This window comes from Papio anubis, chromosome 8, assembly GCF_008728515.1.
Source record: "Papio anubis isolate 15944 chromosome 8, Panubis1.0, whole genome shotgun sequence".
Lineage (NCBI taxonomy): Eukaryota > Metazoa > Chordata > Mammalia > Primates > Cercopithecidae > Papio > Papio anubis.
In genome coordinates, this window is record NC_044983.1 from 76,229,724 (window position 1) to 76,250,910 (window position 21,187).

General features: G+C 41.6%; 1 protein-coding gene across 1 annotated transcript in view; it reads right to left on the bottom strand.

Moving 5' to 3' along the window:
- Positions 1-599: 599 nt before the first annotated feature.
- Positions 600-21,187, bottom strand: part of ZNF704 (zinc finger protein 704) — a 251,592-nt gene continuing 231,004 nt past the window's right edge. Inside the window, exons 8-9 of the mRNA XM_003902903.4 lie at positions 15,137-15,234; positions 600-13,568 (exon numbers count right to left, since the gene is read on the bottom strand). Coding sequence (XP_003902952.2) covers positions 13,457-13,568; positions 15,137-15,234 — 210 coding nt within the window. The 3' untranslated portion in view covers positions 600-13,456. The remainder of the gene's footprint in view (positions 13,569-15,136; positions 15,235-21,187) is intronic.

The window sequence follows — 21,187 nt, forward strand, 5'->3', positions numbered from 1 at the left end:
CACACAACTTTGCAGGACAACATTGAAGGCCCAGATTCTCAGTATCTTTTTCTGCTGCCCTGCCCCTGAGGGTTCTGCCGTGTCCCAGTCATTGAGACCCGGAGAGCCTCTGGGACCCTGGGAGCAGAGGGCTTGGGAGGGGCGCACTTGCAGTCTGAGCACAGTATGTGGAGGCTGCTATGCCCATCCCTCCTCCACGGCAAATGTGGGCACTGAAAGTCAGCTTTGCAGAAACCCACTTTCAGGAGCCCGAGGCCTGAAGATGACAATTCCAGGCAGGCTTAGCTTCAAAATAGGTATTATTTTCCCTCTGTTTGCCACGTTGTCTACTTGTTTGGGACAAAAGTCAGCAGCACAAGGTCAGCAGCTAACATATCTGGACAATCATTGCTAAGGCTTACTAAGGGAATGGGTTGAAATTGTCATTGGCAGGGCTGAACATGAGGATACATGCCTTCCACGTTTCTAAAAATGGCCTTGATAATGAAGACATCTCCTTGGTTTTGAACTATTTTTACAACTCTAGGTAAAACCCCAAGCCCCAGCGAGCCTTTCTTGGTATACATTAGTTATCCTTAATTAAATAAATGGTTTCCAGATAGAAGCAGATACACAAAAACTTTTATTAAGTGGAAGTTAGACTTACTTCATGGTAATTAACCAGTTACAAGTGCATTTAAATTCATGTGTGTAGACACTGTAGAAGTCAAAATGGTCTTTTGAAAGTCCAGTGTTCTGGCTCTGTGCCAGTGCAACCCCAGGTAGAACCATCCACAAAGTAAGTACAGGTCAACGATGATATCAGACTAGATTGGCAACACCATATTCATTGTTACAAGCATTACAGAACAGAAAAGTCCAAGGACCAGAAGACGATTACTAAAGTGATTCTTACTATAAGCCTTTTCTTCTACTTAAATGCTTCCAGAGGACCAGTGTAGCAAATCCTCAACTCTGGGGGGACAGAGCCACTTCTGCATTTTACACTTAAATGGGCCACAGAAACTGTAAACATTTGGTGGTCTCTTGATGCCCATTTCAAGTAGATGCCAGCTGTCCCCTTGGGAAAGTGCAGTTTAACTGGTGTGAACATTGAACATTGTACATCTTCGATCTGAAAATTTCCTTCTGTTTCAATTAGCACCAGTTTATTTAAAAATATTTTTCCTGGTGTTAAATATTTAGGAAACATTTTTTTTTAAACAAACACACAAAGTCCAAAACAATGGAAAGCAACAGAAATTCAAAAAATTGTTTTAGAGAATAGCATTTAGAAAAACAAATGATTTAAACATTCAACAAATCTATGTACAATGTGCCAGAAGCTGGCAAGGAGCATGGCTGAGGAACAGTCAGGTAAAAGGTTTATCAACCTGAGCCTCCACAGGTTGTATTTACAGTCAGACAGGTATTCAGAAATGTGTATCAGAACATCTGGATTTGGCTAAAAATCATATAAAAAGACACATTGCCCCTCCCCCAATAACTTCTAATTAGGTAGCAAACAATCCAGTATAACCTTAAGTACAGGTTTAGAAACGTGTGTGTGTGTTTTCCCCCCGGCCCCGTATTTTACAAACAGTTGAGAAACTTTCTCAATGGACACTGAAGAGAACCAGAATGGCAGAGAGATGGAGTTATTTCCACATTGTCAGATGAAGGAAAAGATATTTTTTCATGCTGAGGAATGTAGTGAAGCACTGATTAAAGAGAGAAGGCAAATTATTAGGGGAAGAGGTTTCATGAAAATATGAAATCAACAAAAGGGCTGAAGAAATTTGTGTATATTCTACATAGACTTTCCAAAATATAAGTAATTTTGAAAAAAGATAAATGATTTGCCTTGCTGGACAATATTTTCATATTTTGTTCTTTGAAACTATAACCGAAACCCCTTGAAGAATATTTTTTTTCTGGGATTGAGAATTAAACCCAACAGATAAAACCTATGCCATTTTTATCCAATGAAATATTCGTTCACTTCATGCAGTTTCATTTGCTTGTTAATCCAGTGTTACTAGAACCTTTAAAGAACTGGGCACATTTTCTAACAGCCAACATTTCCCATTGATGCTTAAGGAGTAAAAAATAAACCATCTCCCATTTATTCATCTTAATGATGGAATTTTTTAGAGCCTGATGTTTCAGAGTAAAGTTTCAATCTTTAAAAACATCAAGTAGGAGAATATAGATGGGCTTCCCATATCCCCATAAGGATATGTATCCAAGTTTATTTTGAATAATTTGCAATTGTGGTAGGTAGCTATGCAAAAATTTACTTGGATTCGATACAAAATACATGCTACTCTTTGAAAATGCATAGTTTATAATTTTATACATTCATTCACTAATATTAAAGACTTTTGTTAAGCAAGTACTTACCTCTGAATGGTGGTAAGATTGTATTTCAAAAGATCTCTAAACATTGGACAGCATTGCCACCTAGCTTTTGAGTTAGCACTCAATGACATGTGAATGCCAGTCATTTTCACACGAGTGTCACGCAGTTAGGACTGCTGTTTTCTCTTCATTCTTTCTCCTTTACTTGTTTAGCAGGCACTAAAAAGCAATGCTTTCTACTGATTGCATTTCCACTAAATACCCCGTTTTAAATATTTAATAATTTCATTTTAATATTTTAGATTTAGTGTAGAAAATTCAGAAGATGGCTTAATTTTTAAAAGTTTCCTTAAACATTGTCACGGACTAAGAGCAACAGAGGTTTTGTGATTACTGTTGTTCTCTCTCCAGTCTTCTCATTTGATAAAATGACCGTAGGTCACTCGCAGTTGCATCTGATGATAGTCATGAACCCTTTGGGACCTAGCGATTTTTTCTTATCCTGAGTTCTTCTTCTAAGTATATAGGATTTTGATACACAAAACACTTTGGAAACTATTCTAGTGTCTGGTTATTCCAGAGAGCCTATGTTTAAATGGCTGATCACTGTCCAACCATTAATTACAAAAATAGGAATTTTAGGGTGTGTTGTAGGAAAATATTGATTCAGGGAACTTTTTTTTTAAACATGTATGATCCATATTCCTGGGTTAACTTACACCCAGGACATTTTCAATTATCGAAGTCATGGGACTAGTATGTTTTGGAGATTTTTTAGTTCTTCCCTAAAAATCTAAGTCTTTTCTAAAGCTTTCTACCAATGACCAAGGAGGTTCCCCGAACAGTCGGCCGACAGTGAAAGGAGGGGCTTTGCTATCATCACAGGTGTTGGTCACATCACAGCCATTGATTTCCAATAAGAAGAGTATGGAAAAAAGGTTTAAAAAGTAAAACAAGGGTTGTAATCTGCAAAGTTATGCATTGCCCCTCAACCTTTTTTGGGAGAGTATGGGTAGCTTATCATTAAACTCCACTGTAGATCCCTGAGGGGTATGTTCACACTCTGGCAGCCGCTCTTCCTCTTTCCTCTCGGTCCCAGCCATCTGTGCCCAAAACATAGGAAGGGGGCTCCAGTGGAGTGAGGGGCAAGTGCTTAACAACATGAGTGTTGTTCCATAAATACGAAATTATAACAATTATACCCTGCAGGAGCCACTTCCTTTTCACATACTAAAGGCCAATTCTGCTTTCATGCTCTGTAATTGTGGGCAGAAGTCAGAGCCTGGAGTAATTAAACATGGAGCCCTCTTGCTCTGCCCTCACTGTCCCCTCTTAAAGTGGAACCCAGCTCACATTCCTGGTTCTGATCACTCTATTAGCCTCGCATGTGGAAAGGACCAGTAGGGTTGCTGACTTGCACAGCAGGCTTTGAGGCACAGTGAAAGGATTAGCTATCTGCCTTGTCATTCTTTACAGTGAGTCTGAACAAATCTTTGGTGATGAGCGTGGCTGGCTGTCTGCTAAGCCGCTCTCCTCATGATCACCTAAAACCGTTCAGACAGATGGAATATTTCCCCCGAAGGAAGGGGCTAGCCACACTGACTGAGCCTTACATCCCAGTCACAGTAATATTTATCCCCTTGCACCTTAATTTAAGAGAGAGAAAGCAGTACCACAGAAACAAGAATGTCCCATCAGGGGCTTTAGAATTGAAAAAACGTTAACAACAGCCTGGCCTCCAGCTCAGGGAAATGAGGGCAAAGGGATGGGTAATCTTTCAATAGCAAATTCACTGGGGCTTGCCAAGATGGGGGAAAGCAAGACTGGTAGCTGGAATGGGGACTGTTCTCTTTTAAAGCTCAGTTTCTTCTCTAGAGTGCTGGTTTTCCTTTTAAGCCAAGGATTGTAGAGAGAATTCAGAAGAAATAGATGAGCACCTTTGTTTTTTTCTGTTTGTTTAAAGCAAATTTCCTTCTTTAATGGTAGTCTCACTCCATCCCCCAGGTGCAGCGGTGCAATCTCAGCTCACTGCAACCTCTGCCTCCGGGTTCAAGGGATTCCCCTGCCTCAGCCTCCCAAGTAGCTGGAATTACAGGTATGCACCACCATGCCCAACTAATTTTTGTATTTTTAGTAAAGACAGGGTTTCACTCTTCTTCTGTTTTCACTCTCTTTCTTCCTCTGTTGGCCAGGCTGGTCTCGAACTCTGACCTCAAGTGATCCATCCGCCTTGGCCTCCCAAAGTGCTGGGATTACAGGCGTGAACCACTGCATCTGGCCAACTCTGGTTAATTTTCTGAATTAAAAATTTAGGGAAATGGCCCTAGCAAGATAATGTAATAGTTAATTAGACTTGAGAATTAATTTGTAGTATTTTCATGATATAAATAAATCAAGGGGATCTTCTCTTTGGAAGTTGGTAGTTAATAACTATGTGGATGGTGCCTAACATGAAAGAACATTTTTAAAAAACAAGGACTACAGTTTAATCACCATCTCCACCTTCTTCCAAAATCTACAGTTACCTGCTTTTGGAACCATAGCTTTCTCTTTCTTTCTTCATGGGTCTTTCTACATCCTATTATTGTCATGGCAATGGTGCTAACTATGTTTCTTTTCCATCAGAAGAGGAAAGCACTAAACTGCTTCCTTCTCCAACACTGTATTACTTTAGAAACATAATAATAAGTATCATTCATCAAGAACCCTGTTCATGATGTAGGAGTCTGGCCAAAATGTTTTTTTTGAGGCTCCTTCTAGCTCCATGACTCAACTTCCTGTGAATGACTTTACTCCAAACTCAAGATGTTACACCTGGTAAATTAATGGGAGAAAGGTAAGATGAAATCCATTCATATTTTGGACTGCTTTTTAATCATTCACAATGAAAGAAATCTCAGGCATTGCCAATGTCATTTAAATTGCATTCATATTTAAACATGACTTAACCATATTACCAGGCGTTTCCAACTCTGAGTTTACAGTATGTTTTGATTTGATCATTACAGATTATAAATTTGGGCTAGTTTTAAAATTTCTGGCATTGACTTAAGTTTATATACATAGCAAATGTTGTATGCTAGCAGCAAAATAAATTTTCCCCAAGGAGTCAAAACTTTTACTCAGAACATACATTTAGCTAATAAGCTCCTATAATTAACTACCAAATTGGCTGAAATTTAGGGATTAGAGATCCACTATAGTAAAGGGATTCATATGGGGATAAATCAGTTTGCACTTGGCAACATGACTAACGGGTGGGCTCTTTATGTCTATGCTGAAAGGCCTGGACTGAAAAGATGGTTTGAGAACATGGTGGGTCCCTGGGTCTTCTTACGTCCCTAATCAGTCTGGAAGACTAAGGTCTGAGCCAGGCCTTTAATGAGCCCTTTCCCTCTTCCTTGCAAGCAGTACTGAGGCTGACTCAGGTTCACGACTACTCTGGGTTAGCCTTGGAGGTGGGTATGTTGATTTTAAATATTTCTATTCTACACTGGGTTCTTACAGAGATCAAATGGAATAGTGTATGTGAACGAGACAGATTTTATTACATACGTGAAAGGGTCAGTGATTATCCCAGTACCATCAGGACTCCGATGTAAGATACAGTTTAAAATAACTTAGTCCATCTAAATGAAGGAAGCCACTTCTCATTTTTTTCATGACACATTTATTCCCATTTTGCTTTTGCCCTCAAAGATGCTAGAGTTTTGTATGTGGAAAAATCTCCTTTTGAGGTTAGTGGACACTCCGAAATAACCTAAATGCCTACCAGTTCTGAAGCAAGGCTTCTGCTGTATCATAGGTGAAGCAGGGGTAATTTGACATAGGAACGAAGACTCATGAGGCAGGATGGAGAGGGAAGGAGTGTGGGGAGGCTGGCAAAGGGCTTTGGCACAAGGAGGCAATGTGTGCTCACTTCAAGCTTCAGAGGCTCCTGGCCACCTTCTTGGAAGGCACGAGGCTGCTCTTTGCCAGTCCCTCATCACAGTGGCCACGGTAGAAAACAGTAAGAAAATTAGGATAACAGTGATTCAATGCTTTGTGGGGCCCGGCCTGGGCATGCCAAAAGGAGGCAGAGTGAGAGAGCTGGATAACTCAGCGTATCTCTATTCAAGTCTGCCATGAGAATGATATCCGGGGAGAAACGATCTCTTTCCCCTCTTTTATTTTAGTTGCCCAGATAGTGCCGACATGCGAGTTTGTGGGGCTGATGGATGAACCCGACAACTGTGGAATGTGAAATCCACTTTTCCTAACAGTTGAAACTGGGGGCCGCAGGCTGCACCTGCCTGTGTACAGCTTCTCTTTGGTCTGCATAGTGTTGGCCAAGAGTTTGAGTTAGTTGTCAACACTTACGTGTCAGATAATATCCTATTTCCAAGTCAGAAGATCTAGCAGCCCTGGGCCTGATTTCTGCATGGTTCTGATTGTCTAGAGCTGAGTGTGGGTGCCCCTTCAAAGAGGGCATGTGTTCTCCATTTCAACCTGGTCTTCACCATTCTTGTGTTCCTCTTTGCCTGATCCACATCAATCATTTACAGAACTTGCCTGGTCCTTCTGAGGCACTGACATTTGCAACCTCTCCTATATAGAATTAGGAATCTTTTGGAAATGAGACTCATTTGGTTCAATTTGCACAGCAATAAAAACTTCTTGGGGACTTTAACGCTAATAATGGAGACATTCCAAGGAGTGAAAACAGAGATTTGCAGGACACCTCCTCTTAAAGACCAGGAGCCAAGGCTGTACATGGCTTTCCCTAACTCTGTTCATTTCTAGTCCTCAAGTGTGCAGATTCTAAAGCCTATTTGAAACCAAGGTCTGAGTGACCTTCTGACCACCTCATAAGAGCTGCCCAACGGGTGTATGGCTGTTCTATCTCAGCTTTGCTTTTGATGTTATCTGCATACTTGGCTAATTAGGCTAGCTTCTGGATTACTACAATCTTAGAAAGAAAAGATGCTTTCTTGTTTTAACAGTGAGTGGGCTTGAAAAAACTGTACAGCATTATGAAATGGTTTTGGCAAAGCTCTAAGTTATTTGTGCAGTTTTAATAAACTCTTCACAACTCCCTTCTGTTTCCTGGTTCTTGGGAACGCAGTCACTTTCTGATCACAACCTCGTGTGCCTGCTAGTTCTTCACAGTGAAAAATCAAGCACTTGTTCTTCTTCTTTTTTTTTTTTTTAATTTTCTTTTTTCTTTTTTCCCTCCACTATATTTTGGAAGCACTTGTTCTTATGTGGAAATTACAGTTATATAGTTAGTGCTGAGGACAAAATTATTTTAAACACTACTGATCACCTAAGAAGTCTATCTTTGGGCCTATCTACTATGATTTTAGGAATTTCCACCAAATGATACTTGCTGGTTAAATGCAAGTATCTGTGGTTCTGGTAGGTCAAGTGGTAAACTTGTCTTTGTGACACAGAATTTATCATTTTACGCTAAAAAATTTATAAGAATATTTCTCCCATGGCCTATAAGCATATCTATTAACATTTTTTAGATTTAAAATATATAAAATGACTCTTCAGGCATCTTTTTCCATACTTTGAAAACACACCGTTAATGATAAAAGGAGTAGCTGTTGCTATCTTGATTCTCTTATAATACCCATTCCATCTGATCTGTATTTCTACCCTTGCTGCAGAGGGTTAATTAAAAAGATATGCATCAAAACATTTGCTTAAAAGAGACATAGCCCTTTGTTTGGTGAGCCGGAATTACTTATAATATTAACACTTCCTGTCTGGTAAAATACTATATTTTAAAAAATAAGCTACAATGTATAAAACCAAGGTCATTTCTCGCAAAATGTCTGTGTTCTTTGTGATTACAAAACACTGCATCTTGTAAAATATTTCCAGTTAACTTGAGAAGTAGAGTATTGATGCTTATTACCAAAGTGTCATGTCTCTTAGAACTGTAGAAGCCTAACCAGTATATTTCTTGTTTTATTTGGAAAATTAAGTTATAATTGTTTTTGTATTTAAAGATTACATTTTGCCACAACATATTACCATTGTGATTCTCAGACCCACAACAAAAGTTATAAAACATGAGATTGTCTTCAAAAAAAGGAACTATTTACAAAACAGGACCAGAAGTAAAATTCCCATTTTGGTTCCTGGTCCTATGACAGATATACCTTTTAAAGCATGTATATCATTGGATATGGGCTTTTTCAAAGTCAATCATAATAAGCAAACCAGTTGGTCTTAAATACATTTTATAGTTTCTTGCTCTATTGGTGTGCATTACTCAGTGATACAACTGGTACCTAAAAAAAGTGCTAATCTCATTTTATTTACTGACTTCAGGTTTGGCTAGTTACAATGCAAAAAAGACACAAGAAACAGTTCCGATATGGAGGAATCCTCACAGGTACGAGGAACAGGGACAGTCCGTGCCGCTGGTAGGGCTACTTTCTTAGAGAAATGAAATTTCCAGTTGACCCGTGTGCCCGGGGCATTCTCCAAAATGATTCACATTCTCATTCATATTCATGAATCCTGCTCTGTTTCCATTCATTTGTATGCACAAATTCTTCCCCGAGTTCACACAGGTCAGTGCTACAGAAGATGTGGTCGATAGCAATTCTACAGGGTCATGAGAAAAATCAGCACCTTGTCCACAAGAGTCCATGGAAGTTTGTTTGCTAACATGCTATTAAAGCAAAATGTACATCGTTTACGGCTTGCTTTCACCTACAGAATTCTGCTGATAGCGAATAAACAGTCATCCATTGGGTAATGATAAAAAGAACCAGAAAGGCTTTGTATTCACAATTACATTCAGAAAAAGCCTTACATGAGTCTAGGAATATCCCCCACCCCGCCCCCACCCCCAGGCATTGCGCCTGTGGTCCAAATATTAGCCTTAGGCTACGGGTCAGCTACGAACCGTTTTCCCAGGGCACTCCCCCACGCCTCACAAATGTCAGTACTGCCCAGTTCACGTAAATTTGTCTTGAAATGATACCATGTTCATTTGAAAAAAAAATTGTTCTGAGTAGAAAAGACTTTAGTGACAACAAAATTCTTCCTAGTTTTAGGAGTCTCCAGACCTATGTTTGCATGCCCTTTATTTTTCCCTGAGGAAATGAATATTATTTACAGTATTTTGCTACTATTCTCAAGGTATTCTCTCTTATGTGTACAACTCTGGCCACTTTTCTCTGAACCTTTGCAAGTGAATGCTGCACTTTGGAGTCTGATGAAGGGGGAACACGGATTCAGCAGTGCCAGCTAATTCAGAACCCAGGGCTGCTTTCAAAAGTGTGGCTTAGTGTGACACCAGAAACAGCAGACTTAAAACTCCAGTGATCTTGAGATTTAATGGAGGGCATTTCAGTTTTAAAAATCTTTTGCAACATATAGACATGTGGCTATCTCTTTGAAAAGTTTTTAGAAAGGTCAAGAATTGTGTCATTCTCTATTGAAAATTTTCATCTGCAATATGGTTATGTTCAGGCAGGAATTGTCTAACGAAAGGGCACCTTGTTGGTGCCTGGAGCTGCCGCTGGGCACTTTGCAGCTAAGCGCACACATTCTTGGTCAGAAACCCACGGCTTTTTTCCTGACACTGGCTTTTGCCAACCAAGGGAGAAAACTTTTCAGCTAGTGTGGTGGAGAGAAGTCCGTATCTGCTAGAGATGGCCCGCTCCAGCTGGGCACAGCGGCCCTGCACCCTTGGCCAGAGGTACTTCCCTTCAGGTCATTCTCTCCTTGCCTCAGGCAGCTGCTCCCAGAGGAGACAATGGCAGCTCCCTGGGAGGTGCTCAGGGATGGTGACCACTAGCTGATCAGCACCAAGAAGATGAGCAAGAGCCAGGTGTCCACAGACCTATTTTACCTCCCCCCCGACCCCCTTGCTACCTGTGTGTTTTCTCCAGGTTGTCACACTGCCTCCCACCAGTGCAGCACACATCTTCCGGGAAGGCCCAAGGCTTAACACCACTGCCTGCTGGCCACTCTGTTTTGTCACTGTCTGGAGAATGTCCTGTCAGTCACTATGAAATGACTTCTTTGGAGAGAGATGAGAAAACTTTTCTGAAGGTTGGGGTGTCAAAGGAGAAAAAAAATCAAAAGGCTCCATCATGCCTTACTTAGAAATATTTCGGGACCAGAATCCATTGTTTTGCATGTCTTTTGCACAGACAGGCCTCCTCTGAGCTCCCTGCGGTGGCCAGGGCTCCAGTTCCGATGCCAGCCTGCTGTGGGAGCAGTCTGCCCAGCCCTCCCCCTCCTCCCAGCCAAACGAACACATACAGAGAACTTGGTTCCACAGCGATGGCATCCAACGAATGTCTGGCTAATTTGGCACTTCATTTAGTTCCAAAATATAACAAAATAAAGCTACATTAAAAAAAAAAACAACCTAACTTGCATGATCAGCGGTGTATACTGGAATTCATAGCTTTCAGGGTGGCCTGTAAGGAGTATAATCCCTTTTCTTCAAGGCCAGCCACCTGTGGTCTACTAGTTATTCCATGCATTGGTCCAGGGAATATGTGTCTGTGTCTAGGAAGGTACTGTGAGGGTCTGTCTGCACCTGAAGCCAGAAAAGAAACTACACAGAGCCCTGGGCTATCAGGCAGAAAGGAGCCCCAACTTGGGCAGGAGGCACAGAACTATGTGAAAAACACTTTAGAAAGGAGAAGAGATCCCAGGGAAGCTACATTCAGCTTTATAGTTCTGCTTACACCTGTGCACTGGCTGCACACTAGGTAAGGACTGAGCTTGGCTCAGCTAAGCTGGAGCTCAGCACTACTCATGGGATATATATCTGGGGGTGAAAGCCACGGGGCTTTGCTCCAGGACTGCTCCATAGCAAAGATCTCTCCCTCCTTGTGTTTCAAAGTTCTGGGATGGGGGATGGATTTTATACTTCATGACTTGAATCTTTTTCTATTAGTAACAGTCCAACGATCAAGGGCCAGAGAGCTTTGCTGAAGAGAAAAACCTCTGGTCCAGGAGTATACTCTATCATTTAAATACATGGTGAACTTGCTTAAACAGGTGACCAGCTCTGGCCTCCCAAGGCCATTGGGCAATATGGCCATGGCTCAGGGCTTCCTGGACCAGCCAGAGCATCATCTCACATCAGTGGTGCTGCATGGGGGGTGACAGGACACCAGGAGGAGAAAGGACATGCTAGAGTAGAAGAAACAAACACATTTCTGCATTTTAAAAAATGTCATTTCCTGGCTGACCTTGTAAGTCTAAAATATACAGTATTGCTGGTGCTGTGACTAGTACTGATTGGTAATCAAGATGCAAAATTAGATGAAGCTCTTTTACTCTTCTCCTAAAATAAATGTTTTTAAAGAAACAAATAAATGAAGAAAAAAGCAGGATCTCTTCCAAGGAATAATTTTTAAAAATTTATATGAAAGTTTAAGAAATAAAAGTCCCATAATATGTGAATGCACAGATCGTGGATGTTGCGCTGTAGAACCTCCTTATACTTTCTTTTGCTTGTATATAAAAAGAATATTTGTCATTACTAGATGACTTCTCTCTATGCTTAAAAAAGTGTATGTACAATCTCTAGACATATATTAAACTTTCCTCTGTGCAATTTCATTTAACATTCCTATGGCTGATCCCATGTCCCCTGTCCCTATACAGTGCCTCCTATAAGGTGCTCTTCCTACTTTGCATAGGTATAGGAGAAATAACTCTTTAGCAGGGCAATTGAGAGTAGGGTAGATAGAGAATGAGCTTATTTATAGGGCTTGACGACTCCCCTCTCCCCACCACTATCCTCCAAACAAGCAAGTTACAAAGTCCAATAAATGGAACACAGTGCAAGCCCTGGCCCTACTACATTGAGAAATTCCTATACCTACATGCATTTTCCTTTTGATGTTCTGTATGTTCCCTTTTGAGCGAATTCTTAAATGAATAGCTCCAATATTTTTATAGGAAAAAATTAAGGTTTAACAACCTTCCATTTACTCACGTGTTTATATTGTTCATTAACTCAGCTCCCAGACATGCTAAAGCATAAAACCTATAAAAGTGCACTCAGAATGGAAGTGGTTTGTCGACCTAACATGACTTTCTGAACAGGTGGGGCCATGTGGGCTGTGCTCTGCTATCTAAAGCAAACCTGCCAGGACAGTTTGAAGTTCTCTACCTCTTCTGAAATCAGTCAGTGGTGGAGCTTGGAGAGAAGGAAAATGACCCATTAACCTGGTTACAATCTTGACAGACAAGCAGTAACAAATAGCTCTGAGTTGCCATTTGTGTCACGTCCCTGAAAGAAGCATCGAGGCTTACCCAGATGGCTACAGGTGCCAGTTCTTGACTGAGTTGTGGCAGGTAGAGAGTCAAATTAGCTGTGCTGCCTCAGGGGAAGAGCTTCTTATGGATCCAAGGAAGACTCCTAGATGTTTCCCAACAGTGACAGCTGGACTTCCTGAACTCAGCGTGGGGCTGAAGTCTGCTGGTGATTTCCGTGGACAATCGCTTCTCGAGTTTATGCCATCTGGGGGCCCTACAAGCTAACAGCTCTACCATGGTTCAGTTTGGGGTCATTCTTAAAAACAAAACAAAAAGACATAGAAAAGATGTCCAGAGTGCTGCGCTTTCTTGCAACACATCCTGACATATACTGCTCCAAGAAGTCAAATGGAAAATAGGGAAAAGATTATTCACAACAAAAGTAGGTATTGTTCTTTGTACAAATGCTACTGAATAACCTGTAGCTTGTTTTTTAAGTGTCAAAAAAATCTTGGAAATGGCATAATTCAGAAAGCTTATCAAAATATGCCTCCTTTCTAAGTAAAATGGGCTTTGTTGGTTCAATTGCTACAGAAGTCCACAGTTTTAAATCTAGACATACAGCAAAAAAGTTGACTTTTCTTTTGAAGGAAAAAAGCTAGTTATAGCTGTTCCAGGCTGGGTTCTCAGTAAGAGCAACTTTCTTTTGTCATAGGTGGTAACTTAAACAATTTTTCTGTGTTTTTGCTGTTATTCCTCCAAAGTTCCTGAAAGGGCTTTTCCCAGCTTCAACTGTGTTTTATTCAGTAGGAAAAGCTCTTTCCAACACCAGGAGTGGGAAGCCAGGGCAGGAGCGGCTCAGGCCCCTCTGCCTGGGGGTCTCTCAGTCGAGGAACCTCTGGCAGGCCTTCTTCCAGCGGCAGGCGGTACACCACATGTCTCGGTTCTCCATCCCGTACACCTTCCGACATTTTTTGCCCTCTCCCCTGGGCTTCCTGTAAGACAGACGAGGAAGGTTAGTTTAGTGGGAGGAATTCCATGGGCATTCTATGGAGAGCTCAAAGTCCCTTGAAAGAGTGAGGGGGAAAAAAAAAGGCTGGCCATGGTGGCTCATGCCTGTAATCCCAGCACTTTGTGAGGCGGAGGTGGGCAGATCACCAGAGGTCAGCAGTTTGAGACCAGCCTGCTCAATATGGTGAAACTGTCTCTACTAAAAACACACAAAAATTAGCCAGGCATGATGGCAGGCACCTGCAATCCCAGCTACTCAGGAGGCTGAGGCAGGAGAATCACTTGAACCCGGGAGGCGGAGGTTGCAGTGAGTCGAGATGGCGCCACTGCACTCCAGCCTGGGAGACAGGGCAACTTCTCTCTAAGTTCAGACTCTAATATGTGCTGGTTGTTTTCACAGCCACTCAACTGTTAAAATTTGCTACCATATCCCTTAGGCTTCTATTTGTCTACTTGTGGACATGTCCATTTGGGCATCTTCATAAAACTGAATTAAATAAGTAAACACAAGAAATGCCAGTAGAGAGCAACATTGCTCTTTCAAGTTTTAAAATAGGTACTTTCAAATGCTCCCTCCATTCTCAATTTCTAGTACAGCAGTCCCTGCTAAGGGTGGGGAATATGTTCCAAGACCCCCAGTGGATGCCTGAAACTGCAGATAGTACAAACCCTATATATATACTATGCATGAATTTCTTTTTCTTTCTTTACAGTTTCATGGATTGAAGATTAATTCTTACTGTCGATTTTTGCAACCTCAAAACCTCAAGAAAAAACAATTTTTTTCTTTCTTTGTTAAGTTGAAAACTTTCACCTTTTCACTTAAAGGAAGCACTTTACGGCTTGTCTTTGGCATATCTGAATTAAAGCCTCACCACTCTTGCACTTTGGGTCCATCATTAAATAAAAGAAGGGTTACTTGAACATAAGCACAGTTTGTAACAGTCAATCTAATGGGCGAGTAGTGTAGACAGTGTGGATACACTAAACAAAGGGATAACATTCATCCCAGGCAGGACGGAGCTGGATGGCACGAAATTTCATTACACGACTCACAATGGTTTGCAATTTCAAACTTAGGAATCATTTATTTCTGGAATTCTCCATTAAGCATTTTTGGACCACAATTGACTTCGGGTAACTGAAACCACAGAAAGTAAAACTATGGATAAAAGGGGACTACTGTATTTTGGTTAAGGAACTTCTGGGGAGATTGTTCTTGATCTGCATTAAAAATTGTATCTTATAGTTCATTTAATATAGAGATTAATACAACATGGCTCTAAATAGACCCAATAATCACCATTACCTATTCTGTAAAAACAAAACAAAACAACAAAAACCCAAAACCTTACTGTAAATTATTACCCCCTAAAACAACAAATCTTCATTAATAGGTAATGGATGGGAAAAACCACAGGAAAAAAAGAAAGGGAGTTTTGTCAATTGTGGAGAAATTTTATAGAAGATCATCTCTCAGGGTTCTCTCTGCTGTTCTGTTTTACAGTTAATTCCCTTGTGGTGAAGTATGTGGAGTTTTAAGCTGTCGTACCTTAGGCTGACCGTGCCTCTGGGTGGGGAGGACAGGACCGTGTGCGCATGCTGTCTCTGCTCTCCTGTGCCCACCGGATGATGATGTGTGGGTGACACCTGGTGAATACATGGAAAAAAGTTGATGAGGCAGGTTCTCCACCCATGCAGTTAGTTAGCTTTTGCTATGTGGACACTGGTCCTTGACCATTAGAAGCAGAGATGAGGCCGGGCACGGTGGCTCACGCCTGTAATCCCAGAACTTTGGGAGGTCGAGGTTCGTGGAGCACTTGTGGTCAGGAGTTCAATCAGCCTGGCCAACATGGTGAAACACTGCCTCTACCAAAAAGTACAAAAATTAGCCAAGCTTGGGAGTGTGTGCCTGTAGTCCCAGCTACTTGGGGGGCTGAGGCAGGAGAATTGTTTGAACCCCAGGGCGGAGGTAGCAGTGAGCTGAGATCGTGCCACTGCACTCTAGCCTGGGTGACAGAGTGAGATCCTGTCTCAAAAAAAAAGAAAAAAAGAAGCAGAGATGCTTTCCTCACAGAGACGACACATTAAAATGGAGGAGGGCTGCTTATGGCAGAAGTAAAATGCATTCCCAGAGAAGACCCACCAATAGCCAATATCTCAAACATTTTTTACTTCATATCTATGCATTTCAAATGGCTCATAATACCACATTTTCACTTGAATAATATTTTAAACCTTAAAGTACATTCCTGTCTATTTCTTTTAATCCTCATGAACCCTGTCAAGTAGGGCAAGGCTCACGATTCCCTTTTTAGAAGATGAAACGTACCTAGAGAGGTTAAGAGATTTATTTATGATTATGTAGCTAGTAAGCGACAATGACACAATGCAGGTCTAGGTCTTCTGTTGGCTCTAGTGGATCAATCACAGCCACTAAATACATGGATTCTTGTATAAAACACCCCCTCAGCAGACTCTCATGTCCAAACAGGAAGGAATAAAGGCAAGAGGCAGAGAGCCTGAGCAAATCAAGAACATATGCCATCCACCGAACACTTACTGAGCGCTCACTATGTGCCAGGTACACCAACAGCAGCTTTAATCTTCACAACGACCCCACATAGTATTACTATTGTTCCCATTTTATAGATTAGGAAACCAAGGCAGATAGAGGTTAAGTAACTTGCCGAAGGTCACGGCATGTGTCATGGTAGAGCCAGGGCTGTGCTGCAGCTCTCCCTGGCACCAGGATGTGTGTTTAACTCTGTTGCTCTTCTGTCCCTCACGTCATAGAGAAGGACCCCTGCTGTCCTCAGTCCGTTCCGGATTACTCACTTCAGCCCTTTGCATCACCTGCTCTCGTAACACTAAATAATGTCCCCAGCTTCTGGAATTCTTAAAAGCTGCAACAAATTAATTTTTTTTAACAAAGGAAAAAGAATGTTTCAACTAATTAATCAGTATTGCCATATATGGGAGGGCAGACATTTAATAAATTTAAAAACCTAGGAGCCAACGTGGTCATAGGAATAGCATTGTCAATTAAAAGTCATGGGGGCGTTCCCCAGACATTCTTAGAGAATTGCTTTTCTCCAGTACAGGTATTAGTACTTTCTCTTCTCTTTCGACATAAAGGAATGCACGGGATACAGTTTGGAGTGTGCCCCTGCCCGAATTTCATGTTGAAATGGAATCCCCAATGCTGGAGGTGAGGCCTGGTGGGAGGTGTGTGGATCGTGGGGATGGATCCCTCATGAATGGATTGGACCATTCTCTTGGTGATATGTGACCTCTCACTCTTGAGTTTACATAAGACCGTGGTGGTTTTATGCCCATTCCTGCTTCATACGTGACGTGCCTGCTCCTGCTTCACCTTCCACCATGAGTAAATGCTCCCTGAGGCCTCCCCAGAAGCAGATGCCACTGTGCTTCCTGTACAGCCTGCAGAGCCAATTAAACCTCTTTTCTTTATAACTTACCCTGTCTCCGGTATTTCTTTACAGTAATGCAAGAATGGCCTAATAAAGATCATCAGTGTTATTTTCCCAGACATTAATTTTAATGCTATGGTTTGAATGTTTGTCCCCTCCAAAACTCTTGTTGAAACTTCCTTGCCATTATAATAGTATTAAGAGGTGGGGCCCTTAAGAGGTGATTAGGCTCTGAGGGCTCCACTCCCATGGGTGGGATTAGTGTTCTACAAGGGCCAGTCTGGCCCCCTTACCCTCTCACCTTCTGCCATGTGATGATGCAGCATAAAGGCCCTCACAGAGGCTGGCATGTTGATGTTGGACTCCCCCGCCTCCAGGTTGTTAGTTAGTAAATTTCTGTTCATTACAAATTACCCAGTCTAAAATATTCTGTTATAGCAGCACAAAACTTAGACATTTAAAAAATTACACAGGGAGGGCCAGGAGTGGTGGCTTACACCTGCAACCCTAGTACTTTGGGAGGCCAAGGTGGGCAGATCACTTGAGTCCAGGTGTTTGAACCCAGTCTGGGCAACATGGTGAAACCCCATCTCTACTAAAAATACACAAATTAGCCAGATTGGTGATGTGCACCTATAGTCCCAGCTACTCGGGAGGCTGAGGTGGGAGGATCACCCGAGTGTGGAGAGTTCAAGGCAGCAGTGAGTCAAGATTGTGCCACTGCACTCTAGCCTGGGCAACAGAGTGAGACGCGTCTCAAAAAAAAAAAAAAAAAAAAAATTATACACGTAAGTAAAAAAATCTAACATTTGGAGCCATTGTTGCCATGAGTTTGTATTATTCTATACCACTGGTCTTCCTGCTAAAGTTGGGTGGAGCAAGGGCCAGCAGAGGTAACACTCAGAGTTTTTAAAAATAAAAGCTTTGGAGTTCAGTGCATTCATTTCATGTGTATAGATACGCAGCTTCCTCCAAGAGCAGAATCCTCCTCGCCCCATCTCATAATGGCTTTGGTTTTGTACAGGATGAATAACAGCAAACTAGAGGGAGTGAACACCTGAGACATCTATAGTCACTGTAGATGATCTATGATATGCTTATATGAACTGTTTTAAATTATCAGGAAAATAAACATGAAAATCTAACAACTCTTGTAGAACTAATAGAATCCCAAGAACACTGTGCTTCATTTTAGTCAGAGAACTGGAAAAGTTTGGTTGACATGACAGTAACACTACTTCCATCAGCCAGGGATAATGTGGAAGTTTCTAGATCGTGCAAAGTTGCCATAGCCCTTTTGCATGAAGTGATATGAGATTATTGGATACTCTTCATTCAACAGATATTTATTATTGGATACTCTTCATTCAACAGATATTTATTGGTACTTGCTATGTACCAAGCATTGTTACGGATTCTGCGGATATAGCTGTGAACAAAACAAATTCTCTGCCCTCATGGAGCTTACATTCTAGTGAGAAGACAGACAATAAATACAAAATCACACAAGACCATTTTAGTGATAAGTAGCTGACAGAAATAAAGTAGGGTAATAGGCTAAAGTGTAATAGAGGGAGAGGACATTTATTTATTTTGAGTGGTAAGAGAAGGCCTCCCGAGGAGGTTACCTTTCACCTACAAGGCACTGCAGAAAAGGGGGTGGGCACTTTGTGGGAGGTGGAGGGTGGGAGGAGAGGAGAGGGAAGTATCAAGCTATGCCTCTGACCTGCAATAAGGGATCTGAATGTTATTCTAAGCGCAATAAGTAAGCCATTGGAGAGTTTTTAAAAGCAAGACATCTGATTAATGCTTTAAAAAGATCACTGGCTCTTTGGGAAATGGACAGTAGATAGCCTGGAAAGGAGCCCTGGAAAGGAGCCCTGGAGTTAAGAGGCTTTTGCAGTATTCCAGGCAAACACATACTGGTGGTTTAGACTAGGTATGGTGGCAGTGGTGGGGAGGGGCTGGATTCCTGTTGTTTAGAGGCACAGCCTAGGACTTGTGGGTTGGGATGGGCACAAGGAAAACTGCATCTTTAGATCTATCAAGGATGAACTGAGCAGTCAAGAATGAATCCCAGGTTCTGGCCCAAGTGGCTGGAGGGACAGTGGTGCCACTTTCTGAGACGAGAAAATTGCAGAAGCAGCAGGGTGGGGGAGGCATGAGGAACAGGCTTTTGAAAATTCCAGAACAGAGTTTGAGGGATATGGATTGTCTTCGGCTGTTTTGTGCTGCTATAACAGAATACCTGAGACTGGATGATTTATAATGAGCAGAAATTTATTTCTTACAGTTCTGGAGGCTGGAAAGTCCAAGGTTGAGGGGCCTGCATGTGACAACAGCCTTCTTGCTGTGTCATCCCAGGGCAAAGGGTGGAAGGGTAACAGTGCACTTAAGAAAGAGCTGAACTTGTTTTTATAACAAACCCACTCTCCTGATAATGACACTAATCCATTCATGAGAGTAGAGTCTGCTAGACCCCATCACCTCTTAAGGGTTCCGCCTCTCAACACTGTTGCACTGGGGATTAAATTTCCAACACATGAACTTTGGGGGACACTTTTAAAGCACAACATGGACCTCCTGCAGGAATGACCCCTCACCAAAGTCTTTCTTCCTGCTAATGGCTCTCTTAACTCTGGAGTTCAGCACATGTGTTTCTACAGGGTACAACATAGCAAAAGACAGAGGACCCACTTCAAACTTCCGTATGTGGCTTAGTTCAGTGGGAGGCTCAATATGACATGTGAGTTTTTCTTGAGACTTTTAATGGCAAGACAGTTATGTTTCAGCTTCCTATTTTAGTTGAGGATGAGGGTGGAGAAACCAAGCGAGTAACTGGGGCAGTCAACTACCATTTATTCAGTGCTTGCGAATGTGAAAGACAGGCAAGTAGGTTACTTCTTATCTCTTCTAATTCTCACAGCAAACTTGCAAAATAAGCAATCTGTATCTACATCTTACAGATAGAGAAATTTAGGCTTTGAGCAGGGAAGTGGCCTGCAGAGCATCCCAGAGGTAAAAGTAGCAGCAGAAGTAATTTGCTGAGAGCCTGCTATATAAGCTAAGTGTCTTCCATATGTTATCTATTTTAATCTTCACAACAACCCTATCATAGCCATCATTTCCATTTTATAGATGAGGAAATGGAGAAGTTAACTGCACTGCCCAGACCACACAGTTAGTAAATGGACTCAGGATTTGAACACCGTTGTCTGACTTGAACACAGCTGGCTTTGGAACTCACTTCTGAATGATGTCAAAGCCCTGCTTTTTGCACTCTTCATCCTACCACATCCCTGGTGGAAATAATGTGTGTCCTGAAATAAATCCCATAATGCAAATACTCTCTCTCTTAGTGGTCTCTGCATTGCAATTTGTTTATTTCTTAACCATTTCTAAGTTCTATTTTGTGGCATGTTTTATAAAGCGTATAATGTACTTGGACAGTATATGATAATATCTCTAATTAAATAAAATTGTTGGGCTATATGTCCATAGTTTGTCTATTGGTTAGGTGTGACCTCAGAAGAATCTAAAGAATTCTAAATTATTGTCTGTAAAAATTGGGGTTAATCTCTCCCATGTGTTGAGTATATCTGTGTTACAGGAATCAATCCTAAATAGGGAGGAGTCGCTTTCTCTGACCCATTAAACAGTGCTGAGACATAGTAAAGGCAGCAATGATGGTAAGAGATCTGTAGTGTCAGCTACATGCCAGGCACTGTGTGAACAACACAACTCTACAAGGTAGTACTAGAGTAGAGGATATTACTTTAGAAGGGTCACATGGTGTTCACAAATGTCAGAGCAAGGATTTGCAAGTAAGCCTCACACTAGAGATGCTGTGGCCTTCTGTAAATATGCAGGAGAAATTGCTTTTCTTGGAATTTTTTCTCTCTTAAGAGGGGAAAAAAAGGGCTCTGGCTTGGTTTTAACCTCATAATTCTGAACCTTCCCTCAAGGCATTAAAAAAGAAACCTCAAACAAGCTAAGCATTTGACAATTAAGCACTGCTATTTCAGCTTTGGAGACCCTCCCCAACAGCCTGAAGCCTCCTAGAACTGCTCTTGGATAGCAAGTTGACTAGCTCATACTTGCTTTCTTAGGGGCAGTTATAGATCGAATGTTTGTGTCCCTCAAATTCATATGATGAAGCTCTAGTCCCC